Raw genomic sequence first — 20,848 nt, forward strand, 5'->3', positions numbered from 1 at the left:
GACTACAGTGTATTATCATTTTAATTTTTTTCCCTCTAGGTTAAATGTAATGTCAATGGCCCTTACCAAGGTACTTTCCAAGTAACATAGTTAACATTATTTTATGTTTTAGCTATTTGTAATGAATGCATCATTGTATAGTCTAGTCAATGAGAAGGAAATACACAAAATTCTGCAAATTCTATATTCTGAAAATACACAAAGGTACTGTTTGAAAGATCACCAAATGGTAGAGTGAGGAAATGTGGAGGCATCTCTAGATAAAAACAGAACTCTGGTCATACGGCAGTGGCTTCTACCCTTAACCCTCGCTACTTGGGAGGCTGAGATCTGAGGATGGAGGTTTGAAGCCAGCCTAGGCAGGAAAATCTGTGAGTCTCTTATCTCCCATTAAACACACACACACACACACACACACACACACACGCTAAAGGACAGCCACCAGGTCCTGAGTTCAAGCCCCATTATTAACACCAAAGCAAAACAAAACAACCCCAAAGAGAACCGCAACTCTGGGAATGTTCTACACAAGACCACTTCATGTTTTCCGGGGTGGGGGTGAGGATAGGTTTCCACTGTAAGTAGAGTTGGTGTTCCTATGTCCTCCCTATCTTTGTTGGTACTTGAGACAAAGCTGCTGAAAATAATCAGTGAGATTTTTCTCTCTCCCTGTCCTCTCACACTTCTTATCTGTGTCCCTGTGCTAAGATTAACACAAGCAAAAATCCCTGCTTACACAGTCCAAGGGGCTGGTGGCCAGCTAGAGGCCCTGGGACACACACACACACCCACACACACACACCACACACACCCTCTGACACTTGATTCTACACACAATCTCCGGGGGGATTGTGTTTAACATGCACTCCTGGCTGGACAGGTCTGGGGTAGCCCTGCACAGTTTGCATGTCTTAGCAGCTTCCAGGCAATGTCCTGTCCTGCGGCTGGGACCCCCACACCGTGGCCAGGTGCCTTTTAGAACCCCACCCAACAAGCTTTGGTTCCCTTTTGACTTAGGGTTCCTTGAAAGCAGAGCCTGGGTCCTTACACGTTTTCTTGTTTTGTCCCCTGGCTGGCGCTTGGCAACGAGCCCACACATGGTGGGTATGTGTTTATTTAATTAAACAGGGTTGGCCTTGTTCCAAAAGAAAAGGGATTTTGAAAGTGGACGGTAACCCCGAGTGGGTTCTCAAGGGGGCACGTGACAAATGGGCTGGGGAAGGAAGTCAGCCCCGGAGAGGTCCCCTCCACCTGTGGCACCTGGCTGGACGTGGCCTCCACGGCCCAGAGCCGACCTGAAACCAGGAGGAAAAACACAAACAAAAGCAGAAAGCCCTGCGCAGCGGGGGGTGGGGGGTGGGGGGGTGGGGGACTAGGAGCACCCGGAGCTCTCCACTCAGCGAGCGGCAGAACTCGCTGGGATTCTCCCCCTGCCCGGTCTCCGGTGCTTGGCCGGTCGGTGTCGCAGCACCCCGGTCACCCAAGCCCCCCCCCCCCCCACTCCATCCGTGCGGGAGGCTCCGAGCCGGCCCCCGGGGCGCCCCGTGGGCTGGGTACAAGCCTGTAATTAATCCCGCCTCTCTCCCGCCCCAGGGGGTTGCTGGCCGCTTGGGGTCGCCCAAGGGGTCGTTGGGGGGGGGGGGGAGATGGGAGCAAGGGCTGGGGCAGGAAAACCCCCGTTTGGGTTGAGTCCCCCGGAGGTACCATAACCGGTTCCTCTACGCCTCAGCCCGCGATGCTCAATGAAAGCCCTCGTTTCAGGTCGGCCGGGGGAGCGCGAGGGGAGGAGGAAGGGGATTACACCGGTCAGTAGTTGTCCTCCCGGGGTGGGGGCGGGGAGGAGCACCCCGGCGAGTGCGCCCTCCGGGAGGAGTACACGTGCTGCCGGGGGAGGGTGGGAGGCGGGCGGGAGGGGAGGGGAGGGGAGGGGAAGAGAGGGAGGCGAGAGCAGCTAGTGGCAGGCGCCACGGCCTCGCAGACGCAGGCGCCGGCGGCACCGGAGCCGGAGAGAAAGTTGCCGGCGAGATCTCTCCTCCGGGAGAGAGAGCGGCCACCGCGGCCCGGGGGCGAGAGGGTCGCGCGTGGCGCGTGTCCGGCCCTTTGCCTTCCCCGCCGGCTCGGCGCGCGCGGAGCACAGGCGCCTCGCCGGCCGCCGCTCAACTTGGAAGAGGAAGGATGGCGCGGTCAGGCGCGGGGGCGCACTGAGGGCTCCCCCGCGCCCCCCACCCCCGGGGAGGGGGCTCAGCCAGCCCGGATCGCCGAGGCCGGAGCGATCGGGTAGCGGCGGCCGGCTCCAGACGCGCGGGTCGTGCGCCCAGCCCGGGCCGCCAGCGCCACCACCGTGCCGGCGTCGCCTCCTCGCCCGGGAGTCATGGTGCGCGCGGCGCGCACGCCCCGGCGCGCGGGACTCTGAGCTCGGAGCGCGCCGTGCGCCCCCTCCCCCGCCCTCCCCTCGGGGGGGTCTCCCCCCACCCCCACCCCCGGCCCACCCCGCTCGCGGGCCATGAAGCTTTGGCCGCCAGCTCTCCGCTTCTGAGCCGCGCATCGTCCGCTTCAGCTCCAGCGACGTTGGGCCACAGACTGACAGCACTCGGGGTGGGGGGGGCCAGTGAAGCGCTCCATCTTCTCCCAGGGACGGTACCCCGGCGCCCCGAGATGGCGCTCCGGGGGACCCTCCGGCCGCGCAAAGTTCGCAGGAGGCGACAGATGCTGCCGCAGCAAGTTGGCTTCGTGTGCGCGGTGCTGGCCCTGGTGTGCTGTGCGTCCGGCCTCTTCGGCAGCTTGGGTAGGCGCCCGGGTGGGTCCTCGTCCTCCTGGGGAGTTGCGGGGGGGCTTGGGCTGGGAAGCTTCGGGACAGCTCCCGCTCTCCTCGCCAGGCGGATCCCAGGGGTTTCTCCGGTTCCCTCCCTGCCGGGCAGGCAGCGCACATCCGGGGAGGGCTGCTCCGCGCCCCGCGCCCGGGGGACTCAGGACGCAGCTACTGTGCGAGTGTGCGTTACTAAGACGGGAGCCTGCACCGCCTCTGTCCCCCGGGTGTGCCAGATCGGCGGGGGGGGGGGGGGGGGGGCGGTCAGAGGGACAAGGCTGGTTCGCTGCGTCCCTCGAATCCCCGGACTCCGGCTGGAAACTGCCTCCGGCTCTGGTTCAGAGGGTCTGGCGTTTCCTGGCGTGTCTTCCACCAAACCGTAAACGGATTTAGGCAGTGGGTTCCCGCGGGAGATTGCTACCATGTTTCATCTCAGCATCTCTTCTCTCTCCACTCCTTAAGCCCGGGGGGCGAGGGGGGGGGTAGAAGAGGGCTGGTATGTGGAGCCACCATCCACACCCTCCTCCAAGGAATGACAGGGGCTTGGGGGTCCCCCTAGGGTATGCATATTTCAGGAAGTGTCAGGAGAAAGAAAAATCTTGCAAAAAGACTATTTGGGGGGAGGGGGAGGGAGTGGAATTTGAGTCCCAGTGTAACGTTAATCAGGGGACCTTGGCTACCGTGATACCCTCAAGCCAGGGCTGTGAACCTACAAACAAACCAAAGACATGGTACCAGGCAGATGACACTATCTAGGGCAGTCCAGAAGGCCATTAGCATCTCATTGAGAGAGGTTTATGTAAAAATCAAGTGGAACTTGATTAAACTTTCAAAGGAACGCGGCTTTTCAAAGCCCCAAACTTTGTGACTTGGGGATCCAGGGTTTTAAAATTTTGATTTGTTTCAGAAGAAACCCAGAAAGTTTATTTGGAACATCTAGGTACCTGACACTTTCTGATAAGGTATGTTCGTGTGTGTGCATTCGCACCAGCTACACGTCAGAAATAACAAAATGCCTAGAGGCTCTCCGTGTCAGCAAGAGGTATTATTACACACACACACACACACACACACACACACACACACACACACATGCTGGCGCTCCAAACAGGGCACTTTTGTGCATGCGTTATGATGAGCGGTAAATAAGTCCTTTACAGATCTGAAAGGGAGAGTCAGTTTTACTTGCTGGATTAGGAATTACCTTCAGGAGTTTAACTGCCATTGGCCATGGGCATCCGCCCCCTTTTCTCGTGTTCAGTTTGATCCCTGGTCCCTCAGTATAGTCATCACCTGGGAGTTTGTTAGTGCGGACCCCCAGTCCTACCCGGACAGGATCAGAGTCTGCACTTTTTTAAAAACAAGATCATCAGGTGGCGTGTGTGCATAGTGACGTGTGAGGAGCCCTGGGCCCTTGGACAGTCATGGCCTTCACCTGCTTGCTAACTTCTGTGGGCTCCATTTGTGGTTCCTCCAGGGCAGAGGCCATGTGAATACATTTACTGAAAGAGTATTTAATGGCCACCTAATCACTCCTTTCCTTGCACCTGTGAGGGCTTGGACGGCCTCAGCCTTGCCCAAGATCAGAACACAGGTGTGAGTAGAAACAATGTGCCCTGCACAGGCCCTTGTATGCAAGCAGGGGACATCAAACTTCCAGTCATCCTATCCCTCCCACAGATGGCTCAGCTGCTGCTGAGGAAGCTAGACACACACGTGTAAGTAAAGTCCCTTTGAAAATGCACGCATTACATTGACCTGGTGGTATCTGTGACTGATTTTTTTTTTCTATCCAGGCCATAAAACTGCTTCTGCTAGCAAACGTGTTTTACCAGACACATGGCGAAATAGAAAGTTGATGGCACCAATGAATGGGACTCAGGTGGCCAAGAACTGCACAGATCCTGGTAAGGAGAGCTCCCCCTCCCCTTCACACACACACTCCGAGGCCTTTTGCCAGCTGGCCTAGACCTAGAGATGGGGCTTCTGTGGACAGCTCCAGCGCAGAGAAAATCGCTCTTCTAAACTAGAGTGAGCCATATGGTGTAGGCAAAGGTAGCCTGCCACATGCACCTCATACTACTAGGCAACCTAGGTGCTTTCTTTATCTTGCAACTGTGAAGGTCACCTTCAGGAGTTTCAAATTGGATTTCCTGTGGTCATGATGGGTTAAGAACACACCTGGCTTGATGTTGGTTGCCTGTCTTCTACTTTTCTTGCTTGTACCTCTGGTGGACCACTAGGGGCAGCACTTGCAGTATCGTTGTGGGATGACCCACTAGGGTTGAGGAACATTGGGCTGCTGCAAAGGAAAGACATCCTGAGGTCCTATGGGGTCTTCCTCTGGGATGGAGGTGGGTTTTGTGTGCCCTAGGAGGAAGCTCTGATGGTCTTCAGATTCTCTAGAGGGGCAGAGGGGGCAGGACCCCAGAAGTGACAGCTGGCCTGTTTTCCTGCCACAGACCAGCCAGTATTGCTTGAAAAAGTGAAGAAGATTCTCGAATCTTCTGGGCATTCGTTGGGCAGCAACTCTTGGGGGTCCTTGTGGGGACAATCCAGTGGGAATGTAGTCCAAAGGCTTGAGGGAACTGGGAGACCATTGTGGCCAGCTTTTCCCACCAATTTGCTGGGCAAATTATGCCATCTTTTTGGCATCTCTGTTGTCTTAGCTGTGAGATGGGTAAAATAACATTTGTCTATTCTGAGGTTGCTGTGTATGTGAGAGGAAAGGGCACCCCAGGACTAAGGGGGAGGGAAGTTGGGTGTTGTCATTTTGTGTTCTGTTTTATGTCATTTTGTGTTCTCTTAGGTGAGGGAGAGTTGTGCTTTACTGAATAGAAAAGATCTAGGGAGGAGACACAAACTGCTTAAAGTCACAAAGCAACATGTTGAAGTTGAGTTTGGAACCCAGACCCTTCCACATGTTCAGGAAGTCTGAGACTTCCCACCAAGGTGCTGGGCTGATTTTCGTATTCCCCCTGAGGTCTCTGAGAAAAAGGCTGGGGACATGGAGGGAGACAAATACTGGCACAGCGAGGCTGGGATTCCCCCTGAGTCTGTCTATTCTGGGGTGCTCCCATTCATCCTGCTAACCCATGGGGGACGACACCCATGCAGTAATAGCGGTACCCTTCTCTTGGCTCTTCACAGAGGCGGATGTGCGGGCTACCCTGTCTCAAGCTAAGGGGTATTTGCAATGGCAAACATATGTAAAGCCTGGAATCAGTTGTGTTGGTCCACCCTGCTGCTCCAGAGACCTGAGACACTAAAATAGGTAGTACCATCCATGTGGGGAACCCACGTGGAATGCTCTGAGACAGAATGGGGCAAGGGGACTTTGGGCTGGATTCTGGTTCACTTATGTCCTCATCTTCGGTTGGCTGTGGATTCTGTCGCATGTATTCTGAGCATATTGGCTGGGAGAGGACCTAATGTCGAAGGCCGTGGCTTCCCAGACACCATTGGGATCTCTATCTTCAGTGTACTGAGTTATTATGTGTGGACTTAGATGGCTGATCATCCGGGACTCTGCCAATCATCCGGGACTCCGCTCTAGATGGAGAGATTTCCTATGTTCTTCCACCATTTCCTTTCATTTTTTCAAACAGCCCTGGGAACTAGTTACCAAAGGTCCAACCTTACATTCTCCTGGTCAAAATGTTGGGAGATGTGCCAAGGCCAACCCACTTCTGTAAAAGCCCTAAAGGAGGTTCTGTTGGGTTGAGCCAGCGTTGGGCATATGACAACCTCAAGCCAATTCCTTTCGCCAGGGGAGGGCTGAGCTCTGAGCTGGCTCAGACTTGGGCCTCTGGAGAAAGCGACTGAAACTCTACCATTCCCAGTGGGAGTCGGTGAAGTTGGGCAGCCAAGGAGAAGGTTCTTGTTTCTTTATAACTTCTCACTAGAAGCTCCTCTCTCTTGGGCTGCTGCTGTGATAAAATTGGGTCGGGGTCAGACATAACAGAGAGTGACATCCAGAGGTAGCCTCCAGCTCACCAGCTTCCTCTAAGCTGCGGTGTGTCTCACATTCTCTCAAGGTTTCTACTCCTAGCTGGGAGCTCCTTTCCTGGGAGAGATCTTTGAGGGAAATGGGAGATGAGACTTTGAGAATGTCCAACCATCCAGACACCCATGTGCAGTGCAGCAAGCGTTAGTACACGCTTTCCCGGAAGCCTCCTAGTGGGGCTGGCCTCCTTTCTGGGAGCCTTCTGGAGACGGCGAAAGGGGTAACTTTATTTCCTCAAAAAGCAAATGGTACCCTACTCTGGTCGCTCTAGAAGAGCCCAGCAGGAAAACAGTTTCTTTGCTCTGTCTGGATCCTTTCCCCAGATCTCACAGGTGATGCTTTGATCCTATCATTTGGGTGTGCCATCCACCCAGCCCCTAGCCCATGGCCCTTCCATCTGTAGCCCCCCCCCCTATCTAAAACAACTTGCTCACTCCTGCCCTTAAGGGCTTCCTGCTCTATGCTTAGAAGAGGGGCACTTAGTCCTGGCCACACATAGATATCACTCTAGCACTTCCTAGGCCTATTGTAAAATATCCAGGCCCCAACCCCCCAATCTGTGTCCTAACTGTTGCAAGGTAGGTCCTGGAATCCATGCAGTTTTTTTTAATTCAGTTTTTTTATTGCTATTATATAGGGGGTATACAAAGGGGTTGCGGTTACATAAGTCAGGTGAAGAGTGCATTTCTTTTTGGACAATGTCGGCGTGGAGTCCATATGGTTTAGAAGCTCTGTAGCTCTTTCCATAGGAAGCCAGCGTTGGGCCTCACAAGGCTAGACAGAATCCTGGTCTCCAACTGGGGCATTAGTTGGGAGTCTCCTGGACCTGTGGTCTCATACCCAGGATCAGAATCCCCTACAGGATCAGAATCTTCACTCTAGCCAGGCCTCCGGCCGCTCTCCATGTGTGCAAAGGCCAAGAAGCCCACGCTAGAACCCCGCTGCACACTGGGCAGGTGTGCAGGAACGGTTGGGATGTTGGCAGAGCTCAGTGGTAGAATACTTGTTGGCATGTACATACGAGGCTCTGAGTTTGACTCCCCAGATCCAAAAAAAAAGGCTAAAACTTGATTTAATGTAATGCTTTTCCTGAAAACAATCATTTGTGTTTATTTAATTTTTCTTTTTTGAGACAAGGTTTTGCTCTGTGGTCCAGGCTGGTCTCAAACATGTAGTCTTCTTGGTTCACTTCCTCCCAAGTGCTGGGATTGTAGGTGTGCCAGGCTGGCTAGCCAGCTTTTCTTGCTTTCTCACTTTCACCTTTGCTCTCTCCCTTCCTTCAACTCCCTCCCTCTCCTCTCTTCCCCTCCCTGTTTCTCTCTCCCTTCTTTTCCCTCCCCTCCTCTCCCTTCCCTCTTTCCTTCCATTCTTCCTTTGACATAGGGAAGCTAAAAAACTTTAACCAAGGCCATCTATGGAAAATTCTAATGTTTCCCCTAGAGATTTGAAGGCGTGACTTGAGCCTTTAGGCTTTAGGTTTTCCTTTTCAAGGTCTGAGCAAAACAAGCAACAAGTGAGGGAGTCTCTGTGACACTATGGGATGGGGATGAGTGTCGAGGACCTTGAGGCCCTCAGGAATTTTCTCTGGCTCCTATAACAAAACTCCAGTGGCCCAGTGGCTTAAACATGGTTCTGAGGCTGGGGAGTCCAAGATGGAGGTGCTGCTGGGCCAGATGTCTCGTGAGGGCTCTTTTCCTGGCTTTCTGCTGTGTGCTCTCAGGAGTGAGAAGAACGTGTATGTTCTCTGGCCTCCCCTCTTCTTCTTTTTGGTCAATTGTAGGGCTTGAATCCAGAGCCTGGGTGCTGTCTCTGAGCTTTTTTGCTCAAGGCTAGCGCTCTACCACTTTGAGCCACTACTCACAGTTTTCTGGCAGCTAATGGAAGGTAAGAGCCTCATTGACTTTCCTACCCAGTCTGGCTTTGAATGGTGATCCTCAGATCTCAGCATCCTTGGCAGCTAGATAGGATTTCGGGTGTGAGCCACTGATGCCCAGCTTCATCTTCTTTTTACGAGGGTACTAATCTACCATGGGAACCCCACCTTCGTGATCTTACTGAACCTAACATTCTTCCCTCCCTCTTACCCAAGGCCCCACCTCCAAATACTACATTGGGAGTTAAGACTTCACCCTCAGAATTGAGGGGGAACAGACCTTCAGTGAGGGACCAAGGCGCTTGCAGGCATCTCTGGGTGGTGCACCTGGCATGCTGGAAGACAGCAAAGGGGGGCAGCCTGCAGATGAGAGGTTCTGGGGGGATGTGAGGAATTCAGAGGTGGAGCCCAGCCCTGACCTTGAAATCAGAACCAGGGAGGGTACATTCGCTGGCCAACTCCAAGGGAATCATTGGTCTTTCAGCCCAAATCACCCTTTCAGACATTAAAACTCACCATCCTTCCATTGTTTGTTTCCTCTAACTAGAATATAAAAGTGTTCCTTTTGTTGTTGTTGTTTTTGATCATGGGGCTTGAAGTTGGCTTGGAAGCTGTCCCTGAGCTCTTGTGCTCAAGGCTAGCGCTCTACCACCTGGAGCCACAGCTCCACTTCCAGTTTTTGAGTGTGGTTAATTGGAGATAAGAGTCTCACAGGGACTTCTCTGCCTGGGCTGGCTTTGAACTGCAATCCTCATATCTCAGTCTCCTGAGTAGCTAGGATTATAGTGCTAGGATTTGAATTCAGGGCCCATGCCCCCACCCCTTTTTGCTTTAGCTACTTTTCAAATAGGACATTGCTTGTATGTGAAGACCAACCTGGACCATGATTCTCTTATTCACCTTTCCCACATAGGTGGGATGAGAGAGGAATGGTACCATGCTCCGCTTTTTATTGGTTGATATAGCAAGGGACGGCTGTAAAGGCATGAGCCACCGGTGCCTGGCTTAAAAGTGTTGCTTTACCAAAAATCACAATGTGTTTCAGTTCTCCCATCTGTACTATGGAACACCTGGTGATTATTTCTACCCCCCTCACCAACTTGAAGTAACAAACATCCGCTCTGAAAACAGTATTTGGCACACTATGCACCCAGCCCTAGCTTCTCTTGCCATTTTTCTCTTATCTGCTTACCCCAGTGATGGTATAGAACCTGAGGACAGGAAATACTGAAATACAATCTTGCCAGTTGAATTTGTTTTGAACTTGCCCAATATTTCTTCTTGATCCTTTCCAGAAACAAACACTTTTTGATTTGATCTCCTTTTGCCTTGGAAGGATTTGGAGTGCTGAAAGGCACCATACTTTGTAAAACTTGCTGCTTCTACTTGGTTGCTGCAAAGCTGAAGGAGAGCAGACCCCCTCCCTCCATCTGAGCTCAGGGACATACACTTGATACAGCTGATTCAGCCAACACAGACACATACATGCATTCTTAATAATCAAAGGCCAGCGCTGACTTTATTTAGGTTTTAGATCCTGGGGGTTTGAGAGCTCCGTATCCACCGTTACCAGGTCACTGCAGTATAGTTTACTCCCCTGAAAAATCTCCTGTAGAGCCAGGTTGTAAAATTTCATTCGATCTGGACAGGTGTTCCCGCACAATTGGGGCTGTTCACCTGGGGTGAGCATGGCTCTCCCTGCTCTTACACTGTCTCCCCCACACACCACCCACATCTAAGCGTGAGTAAGTGATTCATCCTCCACTATGTCCTCCTTGGGTTTTACAAAGAAGACCAAGAGGAGAAGAGTGTGCTTTGTCCCTATTGCAGGAGGCGCTCAGTTCTTCTTTGAGGCTTGGTTGTTTTGTTTTGTTTTAAATCATGTTTGATCTCTTCTATCCAGTTCTGTCTTCAGAATACTCAGTGGCTGCTATGCACAGAGGAAAGCTGGGAGGAGCAGGCCCATGGTGGGGTGCCCGAGACAGTCTCACAATGCAGACGGCTCATACCATAGAGGAGACAGATGTAGGATTTAGGTGGAGGATGCCCGGTGGTCCCCTTTGGTTCTGTTCCACCTTTGCATTTACTCTGTAGCCAGTGGAGGTAACAGCAGTTAGGAAGAGGAGGGCAGGAGTGGGCGGGGTCAGGACCCAGAGGACTAGAGCCGGCGCTGAGGCTGGGCTAGGAGATGTCATTGTGCAGGTTCCCCGCACCCACCCAGCAGCCGGTCTCTGTAGGCGTCCTGTGCAGGGAGCAGAGGAGCAGGAGAAGTCAGGAGGAGGAGGAGGGACCTAGAGGTGCAAAAAAGTACATCGGGACAAGTAGGTGGAGAGGTGCCGGAGCATGGGTGGCAAGACGGAGCATCTGGATTCTGAACAAACATTTGTTAAGAGTTGCATTCAGCGGCCTTGAGAGGCAAGTCACACATCCCCAAGTTGGAAAGTTGTTACATAAAGCCAAATCCTGCATTGGAAAAGCAAGAACTGAACTTCATATTGTGAGCAGGGGGGATCTGAGTAACCCCTCCCCTAGAGCGGGACCAGAAATTCCAGCCTGGGGAGGGGCTCACTGGGCCGGGCCGTCTCCAGGGCGCTCCCTGGGGCAGGTGGTTGGCAGAGCAGGCGAACCCGAGGCCCATGATTACAGAGGAGGCTTGAGGAAGACATCAGCGGGGTATCAATCAATGTGCTGCTCTTGGGTGGGGGTGGGGGGATGGGACCAAGCCGGGTCAGCAGAGCCTCAGGTCTGGATTCTAGTCTCAGTGGTGTTAAGAGTCTACTGGCTGGCATTTGGGGCTTTCCCCTCCTTATCTTCTCCTCTATCTCATAACAAAATAAGGCTCTTCTGAGTGGGCAGGAGGATCTCCAGCAGCTAGAAAAGGCCTTTTGTCTGTCTGTCTTGGAGACAGTCTCAATGGCCATGGTGAAGTCAGACATAGAGCTATGAAGCACAGCTCACCTCTCATGCCATGCAACCTTGAACATGTTACATAATCCCTCTGAGCTTCAGGGTTTGTCCTGTGTGAAAGGAAGGGTCAGTGCTTTCCTCCCTGCCTCCCCAGACTTTAGCCTCACGGTGGATAGAAGTACTTAAGCCATACCTGGCGCACAGAGGTGCCTGCCACCATCATCACCATAGCAAACTGAAGTGCCCTGTGTGCCGGGCACAGTTCCCAAGCCTCTCTGTGAATCCACTCACTGGATTCTCATTGCCAACCTCGAGGGAGGTGCTGTTACTCTTCCTCATTCTGGAGACAAGGAAAAGGAGACTCAGAGAGATTAAATAACTAGTCCAAGGTGTCAGAGTCAGGGTGAAGAGGGGTGTGTGTGTGTGTGTGTGTGTGTGTGTGTGTGTGTGTGTGTGTGTAAAGGACTTTCTTTTCTAGAATAGTTTCATTTTTACAGAAAAATTAAGCAGAAAATAGTTTCCCCTACTCCCTACCTATTGCTCCTATTATTATTGCCTTGCTGGAGGGTGGTACAACTGATGGAGAATATTGACACATTGATATTAACCCAGTTCCACAGTTGACATGAATACTCACTGTGTTGTGCACCCTGAGTGTTTTGTTGTCTTTTTCTTTTTTGCCTCTATGGGGGTTTGAACTCAGGGCTGGCTGGCACTGTATCACTTGAGCCACGCATTCTGCCCAGCTTTGTGGTGGTTAATTGGAGATGGAGTATCACCGATTTTTCTGCCCAGCCCGTCTTTCAACTGTGATCCTCTAGATCTGAGCCTCCCGAGTAGTTAGGATTACAGGCCTGAGCCACTGCTGCCCAGCTCAGTGGCTGGGTGTGAGGGTTGTTGAGAGACCCGTATCCACTATGCCTTCATTGCTCTGAAAACCCCAGTAGAACCAGATTGTAAAAATCCGGGTGGTTTGAATTGTGAGCCTATATCCTCATCCATAATTATTAATAAGTGGAGTAGAAAAAGACAGATTAGAGGCAAGAACTTTAGCACACTTTTCAGCTGATTCCAGCAAACATCAGACATTGGTACGAGCTCACTTCTTGTTAGGCTTCTCAGACTGATTTGTTTGCAATTGGAAATGCTCTCTTTCTTCTTTTTCATTTCTTCTTCTCCTTCTTCTTCCTCTTCCTCCTCTTCTTCCTCCTCCCCTCCTCATCTCCTTCTCTCTGTCTCTCTCCCCTCCTCTCTCTCTCTCCTCCCTCCCTCTCTCCACCTCTCCCTCCCTTGCTCCCTGCCATCTGCTAGCAATCTCTCCTTGCTGGGCCACTGCTACCCCCTGACTTGCAGAGTCTCTGCTCCTGTGACACACGGGCCTCCTGCGATCCAGCGTGCACCCACTCGGCTTCCTCTTGAACTCCAGAGGAGCGTTCCTCCCCAAGTTAAAAATGGAAATCATTAAGTGTTGCCATGTGCTGCCTTGGCTGGGGAAATGCAGCCATTCAGCTCAGTCAGATGCTTGAGAAAGGAGTTTTGGATTTAACATTGTCCATGATTGAAGAGGCCATGGGAGCACAGCACTGCCTTCAAAAGGAAGAAAAATACGGTGCTGGCATCATGTGTGTTTCTCCCAAGGAAGCAGTGGATGCCCCACCCCCCACCCCCTTGGGAAAGGAACAGGAGGTCCCTGTGTGGCTGAGGGCTGGAGAGCTCTGCCCAGTGGGCCTTCCCCTTTGCAGATGGGAACCGTGACCAATCGACATCTGGTCCTGGGTCTCCATTTGCTATTTCAATGCAGAGTATAGCTCCAGCCTGGTGCTCATAGTAATTGACCAAGAAATTAACTGCCACATGCCGTTCCTAAGTATCTGCATGTCCTGGACTGTACTTGGCTCTGAGCTACAAGGGACCCCAGTCCTTGTTGCCAGGGTTCATGAAACGAAATTGGGGGTACAGAGGAGAGGCAGACAGGGCTCAAATAACGAAGTTGCCTATGGCCAATACCATGGTGGAAGGTGTTTGGGAGGGGTCGGGGGTCAGGGGGAGGACGCCCTCTTTTTGGTGATGATCTCTGAGCCTGGTGTTGAAGGGTATTGGTAGCAGGGAAGGCCAGCTCTGCAGAGGGCAGTGTGCATTTGAAATCGCAACAGCATCACGGCCATACCTGGTACCTGGAGGAATGCTTGCTAGCAACGGCCGGGCCTTGCTCATTGGCTGTCCGAAGGGGAAAGAAAACAAACACACTCAGCGTCCTGGCACAACAGTGAGTAATTAGACTTCAGGGATTTATCAAGGAGCCAGTGCACAGCTAGGGCTGGAGCTGAATCAGAATTACATTGATTTGATTTTTATTTTTTTTTAAAGCAGAAGGGGCGGGGAGGGGAAGGGCGGGGTGTCTGGGAAAGGCAGGTACAAGCCACTGGCTCAGGGTCAAGTTGCAAACTGGCTCTGTGGGGCCACACTAAGCCTCAGGGAGGCAGCTGTCCACCTGGTTCACAGAGTGGGCTTGCTCTGCTGATGGCTCTTACCTCTGAACTCCCTAAGCACAGGGTTGGATCTCTTTGCAGTAGCTCTAAGGCCAAGGCTGGGGTCAGACCTAAATTCAGCTTCTAGTATAGAGACACCCTCACCCTCATACATCATCACAAATGGAGCTTCCGTCTTTCCGTTGTTCTGCCTAGCCCGAGGAGGCCTGGGCTGGATTAGGGACACCCAGCCAGGAGGAGCTGTGGGTTAGCCTGGACTCCAGTTTCTAATCCTGCCTCTGCGATTACTTGTTCTGTCTCCGGGAACTAGTTACCTTCTATCCTTAGGGAAGGAAGGGGTGAGCTTTGTTTTTGCTTTCATTTTCCACTCACCTATCCCAAGCTGTGGGGCCATGTCAGAGCGTCCAGGTATAGGCCAGATTGGGTTGGATGGGAGCCTTCTTCACAGAGTCCTGAGGGCAAAGTGTGTGTGTGTGTGTGTGTGTGTGTGTGTGTGTGTATGTGTGTGTGCGTGTGTGTGTAATTTGCTCACAGAGCAAACGCTGCCGAAATCACCCCTGAAAGATAACCTCGTCAAGCTGTAATTCTACAGGATAAACATTTTGGAAACTGTCCTCTGATGAGGGATGGAGCACGGATTACATAAGGGCAATCCTGCTTTCTTTTGAGAGACATGAAGAAAGAACCCTCAAGCTTCTGTTTGCTAATTGCTGCTATTGCTTTGAGCATCAGTAACTGTCTGGGTTCACCAGCGGTGACCATGCAGGGGTGGCAGTGTAAATCTGTGAGACCTGGTGGATGAAATCTGGGATCCAGACACCAGGGTCTGTGTGAGCCTTGGTTTTCTAGCCGAGAAATGGACAAAACGGCAATGCAGAAGATGTGCTCCGCGTCGTATAAACATGATTGCTGTGGTTTGCAATGATTCTCCTGGATTTGACACATGACCTTTCAAGGTTGTCCTGTCTTGTGACAGAGAAAATAGGTTACTTGAGCCTTTTATTTTGTTTTTTGGAGCTCATTGGCTTTTAATTTTTTATTGTTATTATAAAGGTGATGTGTAGAGGAGTTACAGTTTCATAAGTCAGGTAATGAGTACATTTCTTTCGGGACAATGTCACCCCTTCCCTTTCTCTCTCTCTTCTAGTGTTCCCTCCCAGCCCCACCCGCAAGTTGTATAGTTCATTTCCCACAGTGTCTAGTGAGTACCACTGCTGCATTTGTTCACCCTTTATCCCTCCATTTCTGTGCCCCCCTTACATCCAAAGACAGATAAACGAACACACAAGACAAAATGAAAAGAAAATGGATACCACAACCAAGAAAAAAAAACTCATTTCCATTTCCCAGAGTTCATTTTGATAAATGTTATCCTATAAGTCCTGAGGCACAGAGTCATTGAGCCTTTGTGTTCCTCTCCTAAGAATTCTGTTCTCCTTTGCTCTCACTGTGTATGAATGTCTAGAGTTCTGTATAATTTATCAAGTCCCAGTGTATTTCAGATCTAGTTTCTGCCTATGTCTCTCTGCCATTTGTCTCTCTGAGCTTGGCTTACCTCACAACTTTGAACTTTTAGGAATATACCTGAGGGGGAGCGTGGTGCTCACCTTGTGTGAGACCCCGGAGCCCAGGGATGCAGATTCTAGCTGGAAGGATGAAAGAGATCCTTCAGATCATCCTTTCGTAAACTAGCTCTCATGACTCCACCAGACTTCATCTTGTGTCATAAAGCAGATATCGGCTTTGACTCCATTATACAAGCCAAGTTCAACAAGAGCCCCGAGTAGCCCTCACTATCCAAATGATCTGACTCTGCAGCTAAGATGCATGCTTCTATGGAATATAAAATTACCCTAATTAGGACTCCTGGGAGCAATTACTTAGACCCAGGTAGGAAGCTACCTGTGGGTTTACTGCGTGGCTGTTGGATGTGCATGCTGATTGAGCGGCTACAGGGACATGAGAAGTGACTTAGGTGCGGGTCCTGCCTCAGGGGAATGAGTTCTCATCCTAGTTGAGAGGCTAGGAATGGATAAAACTACAGGTGTTTTATTTTTTGTTTGTTAGTCCTAGGATTTGGATGCTTTCTCTGAGTTTTTTGGCTCAAGGCTAGCACTCTTGAGCCACAGCTCCACTTCTAGCTTTTTGGTGGTTAACTAGAGATAAAAGTCTCATGGACTCTCCTGCCTGGGTTGGCTTCAAACCACAGTCCTCAGATCTCAGCTTCCTGTGTAGGTAGGATTATGGGTATGAGCCACTGCACCTGGCAAAAACTATAATATGAGGAGGAGTGCACAATCCTGTCACCCTTCTGGAATGTACGGAGGAGGGGGTTCCGTGTTCAGTGTCAAGCTCATAGAGGGAGGCATTGAAGATGGGGAGGGAGCGGTTTTTGAAGGAACTGGCACACCCCTGGCACGGTTGTGTTTCGTACACATGGTCTCACTGACCCACTGTTCTCCCAGGACTGTGGAGATGGCGTCTTTGTCTCCATTTTGATGAAAGCTTCCAGAAAGACACAGAGAAACTAAATAAACTTTCCAAGGTCTGCTAGCTCAGCATGGGGAAAGCAGGGATTTGAATTTGGGCAGCCTGGCTGCAGAGCGTATATTCTTTGGGGGAAGAAAATGAGGTGTCTCCCTGTGAAGGGAAAGGGGGTGCTGGGGAGGCTTGGGGCATACAGAGTGTAGGCAGATCTAGTTGGTGTCCATGCACAACGTAAATGGGGAACCAGGGCCTCAGGCAGCTTGGGGCCTTTGTGCTTTACCCAAAGGCGGTGAGGGTGGTTGATGGGGTCTGAGCAGCTGTGTGTTTTAGAAAGAGCCATGCGGAGGACACCTCAAGTTGAGATAGGTGAGTGTTCTTAACATTACATTTAATAAATGTTTTAGGGCAAAAGAAAGCAAAGGAATGTCCATTAGGAGCTGCCATGCAGGATTTCAGGGAACTGGGGGGCGGGCGGGGGGTAGGCCAATACAGAGTGTCAGAGAAGAGACCGAGGGGTAGAACTGAAGGTGGAAGGTAGGAGTTGTCAGTTCTGAGCACACATGACATCATGACCCATAATACTTCCTTTTCCTGAGAAGGAGCATGGAAAATATCCCTTCTTTCCCTCCACTTGGATTCCTCCATGGGACCCAAGGTCAAGAAGAGCTTTCTCCCAAGCACAGTGGCTGGTTTTATTCTGTTTTCCACATCCCAAAGTATGCATTCAACACTCTGTGCCGACCAGGCCAGGATTCTAGGGGGCCGCAGGGATGGAATCCCCATCCTCAGCCCACAGGCAGAAGGACAAGGGGTGCTCGTGATGGTTCCCTGTGGCCCGGAATGACCCTGCAGATGACTTCCGCAGCTGGGAGGCTTCACAAAGTGCACGGGGCCGAGCTTCGCTCTGACGCAAGTGTATGTCTGCCGGACAAACCTGGTGGTGAATACAGTGGTGCAGAACTGGGATGCTAAGAGGAAAATCTAGCCTTGGGTTGGCACCCCTGGTTTGCATGGTGGCCCCTAGAAGCTGGTGCTGACCATGTCCTGCTCCAGGGGCTGTGTCTCTGTGAGGCTTCAAGAGCGGGAAAGTTGGTTCTCATCTCTGGATGTCTGCTGAGTTGGGAGGATGCAGCCATGGCAGAGGGAGTGGCGAGGCTCAGCCTCTACAAGCACAACAGAGCTGGGCACTACTGGCTCACACTTGTAACCCGAGCCGCCCAGGAGGCTGAGACCTGAGGATCGTGACTTGAAGCCTGCTCGAGCAGGGAAGTCCCTGAAACTCTTATCTCCAGTCAGCAATCCACTGGAAGTGGAGCTGTGGCTCAAGTGGTAGAGTACCAGCTTTCAGTGAAAAAACTAAGGGATAGTGCCCAGGTCCTGAGTTCAAGCCCAGTATGGATGGACACACACACACACACACACACACACACACATACACCCATCAGGGGCTGCTCTAATCCTTGTCATCTTGAACGTGCAGAATCCAGTCTATAACACTCTTCCTACCAGGCTGGTTAATCCCAGCGGGATTTAGTAGGGGCTGTAGTGCAGTGGTGTTTTCTATGAGCAATCCTGGAGGCATTTAAATGAGTGAGGAGGAAGGACCTAGGAAATGTGGAGCATGGTACATTACATAGGGAAGGGAAGACCTTGCTGTGGGGTCTGCCCACTCCGAGTCCTAGCCTCATGTTTCCTCCCCCCTCTCCCTTCTCTGATGAATGGGTGGGGACAGGGAAGCCAAGTGCTTTTCTAGAAGAGGACCCCACCCCATTTCCTGCCACTCAGGCACCAGATAAAGTGCTTCAGCCTGGCCTCGGGGTGGCCTTGGGTCTTACCCTGTTTGCAGGTGCACGTGGGAGGTGTGGTTTGGTGTGATACTGAAATGCCTTGTTATTATTTCCTCGTGAAAGGGGCTGACCACCCCAGAAGTGGCAGGAATAGCATGCTGAACTAGACTGTTGGGTAATGGGTGCTATGCTGATTTGCAGTATGTAGAGAAGAGCCAGAAAATGGGGTGGGCACGAATGACCCTTCAAGGCCTTTAGCCTAGAGAAACTCACTTCCAGAAAGGTGTAGATGTTCCCCTGGAGAGCCACGGGTACATTGGTAAAGGCGATTAGTGAAGTAAGTAGAATGATTTATAAGCAAGCTTAGAGTGGCTAAGAGCCCTGGCTTATTAGCTGAGTCCTCCAAAGAGGAGCTGCAGGAAGGGGACCTGCCACGGTTCTGGAGAGAGTCCCTCAGGTGCATGGGTCTGCACCCAGGGACTCCCCAGGCCTGCGAGAGGCAGAACCAAGAGGCCACTTTCTCCTGCTGAAGTGCTTCTGCAACACAGCCCCAGCTCCTCAGCTCAGCTCCCAGGAACAGCAGGAAATCCTATCACCTGGCACATTCCAATTAGACAGGGCAGCATGCTGGAGGACTTATTAGAGAGGCCACTGGGCAGGCAGCAGAAGGGACCGGCTGTATCATCGGCTGCATCTTTTCACTCCTTAATATCTGGGTAATTCCTCTGAGGGCCTCAGAGGGGCAGGCCCTTGAAAGAATGGCTTTGAACTCCCTTTGATCATTTAAACCTTGCTTATGTTTTCCTTACATGGCAAAAGTCCCAGTACGGTGTAATGTGACAAATAGCTAAATGACTCGCGGGCTTCGGGTGACCCACATGCGTTAGGAGGAAGAAAGGGAAGGTGGGAGCCACAGGGCCGCTCAGCTGCAGACCACATCTGCTGTGACGATGCTGCTGCTTCAGCTCCCTGAGAAGACTTGGGATCCGATCACGCCAGAAGGGAGCCGAGGGACCACAGAGGAAGCCAGGCATGTGGTGGGTGTATGCCGCGCCTTGTCATTCACGTGCACATGGTCACGTGGGGCCTTGTTACAGTGCAGGTGTAAGGCATCTGGGTGGGGCCTGAGGGTCTGCACTTCTGATCAGCACCTAAGCACCGACAAGGTCGCCCACCTCAAGATCAACCATGGCAGCGTACAGCCTGCCTGGCCTGCCTTGATGTCCCAGTTCTGCCAGGAAGCTCTGTGGCCTTGAGCACTGGGACTCCTTGAGCCCTCGGTTTCCCCATTAATAAAATGGGCTCCCAGGACTTGACTAGCAAGAGTCGTGGCAGAATGACAAGAGCCCTGGGTTCTGACTCCTGAGTGCTGCGACCCGTCCAGAGCAAAAAGTGAGGCGATCAAGGCTTGTGCCTTCAAAGTTTAGCCCCAGGTTGCCAGGCTTCTGTGGGGAGCACTGGTCCAGAATACGATTTTCCTTTTTCCCTACCCTCTCTCAAAACAGCTCCCATGATCAAGTGGCTCTGAGAACCACCATAGACATGGCCTCTCTTGGTGGCAGATGGGGCGACAATAGTGTATTCAGTCGGGGTTTTGTGAATTTCTATGCTCAAAAACCTTTAGGGTTATTCTTTTATTGTGGTACCATCAATAACATAAAAATTACTATTTTAATGTGTGTGTGTAGTGTGTGTGTAATGTGTGTGTGTGTGTGTGTGTGTGTGTGTGTTGTTACTGGGGCTTGAACTCAGGGCCCCATGTCCTCCCTTGAGAGATCTTGAGCTCTCCCACCGCCTCCCCGACTCTCCTCATTCACAGTGGAGAGGGAGACACTGAGGTCCCCAACCCTGGCTGTGCATTTGAATCAGTCCGCGGCTTTACCGAAGCACCCGTGCCCAGGTTGCAGCCTTAAGCTACTCAGTCAGGTCGACAGAGACGATTTCCGTCCCCTGCAGGATGCCAGGGAGCAGCCAGGGCGGAGAGGTCTGCTGAGCTTCACACGCCACCACGGTGCACAGTCAGAGTCCCAGGCTGTCCCATGCGTCGCCGCTGTTCTGAGCTTCCCTCACCCGGATCTGCTCTTGGCCCTGGGGTTCCTGCTGCGCATGCCAGGGTCCAGGGAGCTGAGAATGGGAAGCCCACCTCCTATGGACGAGCGCCCGTTGTCCTCTCTACCGGGGAGAGCAGTACCCGTGGGGGCAGGTCTCTAGAAGCCATAGGGCAGCAAGATGCAGCTTAGTGCCAAATCAGGTACTAGTGTACTAGTGTACAGAGCTGATTGCAGATTCGGAGCATGTCTGTGCATGCGTGCGTGTGTGTGCACGCGCATGCACAAGTGTATGTGCATGTGTGCATGTGCCAGTACTGAATGCAGGGTCTTGTGCTTTCCCTGGGTTTTTTTCGCTCAAGGCTGGTGCTCTGCCACTTGAGCCACGCCTCCATGGCTGGCCTTTTGCTGGTTAAATGGAGATATAAGAATCTCTCAGATTTGT

The 20,848-nt window shown here is 52.0% G+C and overlaps 1 protein-coding gene across 2 annotated transcripts in view; it reads left to right on the plus strand.

Moving 5' to 3' along the window:
• Positions 1 to 2,655: 2,655 nt before the first annotated feature.
• Slc24a4 (solute carrier family 24 member 4) overlaps positions 2,656 to 20,848 on the plus strand; it is a 105,423-nt gene continuing 87,230 nt past the window's right edge. For both annotated transcript variants that reach the window (XM_048362049.1, XM_048362048.1), the window contains exons 1-2: positions 2,656 to 2,785; positions 4,603 to 4,713. In XM_048362049.1, coding sequence (XP_048218006.1) covers positions 2,656 to 2,785; positions 4,603 to 4,713 — 241 coding nt within the window. The remainder of the gene's footprint in view (positions 2,786 to 4,602; positions 4,714 to 20,848) is intronic.

The sequence above is a fragment of the Perognathus longimembris genome, chromosome 14, assembly GCF_023159225.1.
Source record: "Perognathus longimembris pacificus isolate PPM17 chromosome 14, ASM2315922v1, whole genome shotgun sequence".
In the NCBI taxonomy this organism is placed as follows: Eukaryota; Metazoa; Chordata; class Mammalia; order Rodentia; family Heteromyidae; genus Perognathus; species Perognathus longimembris.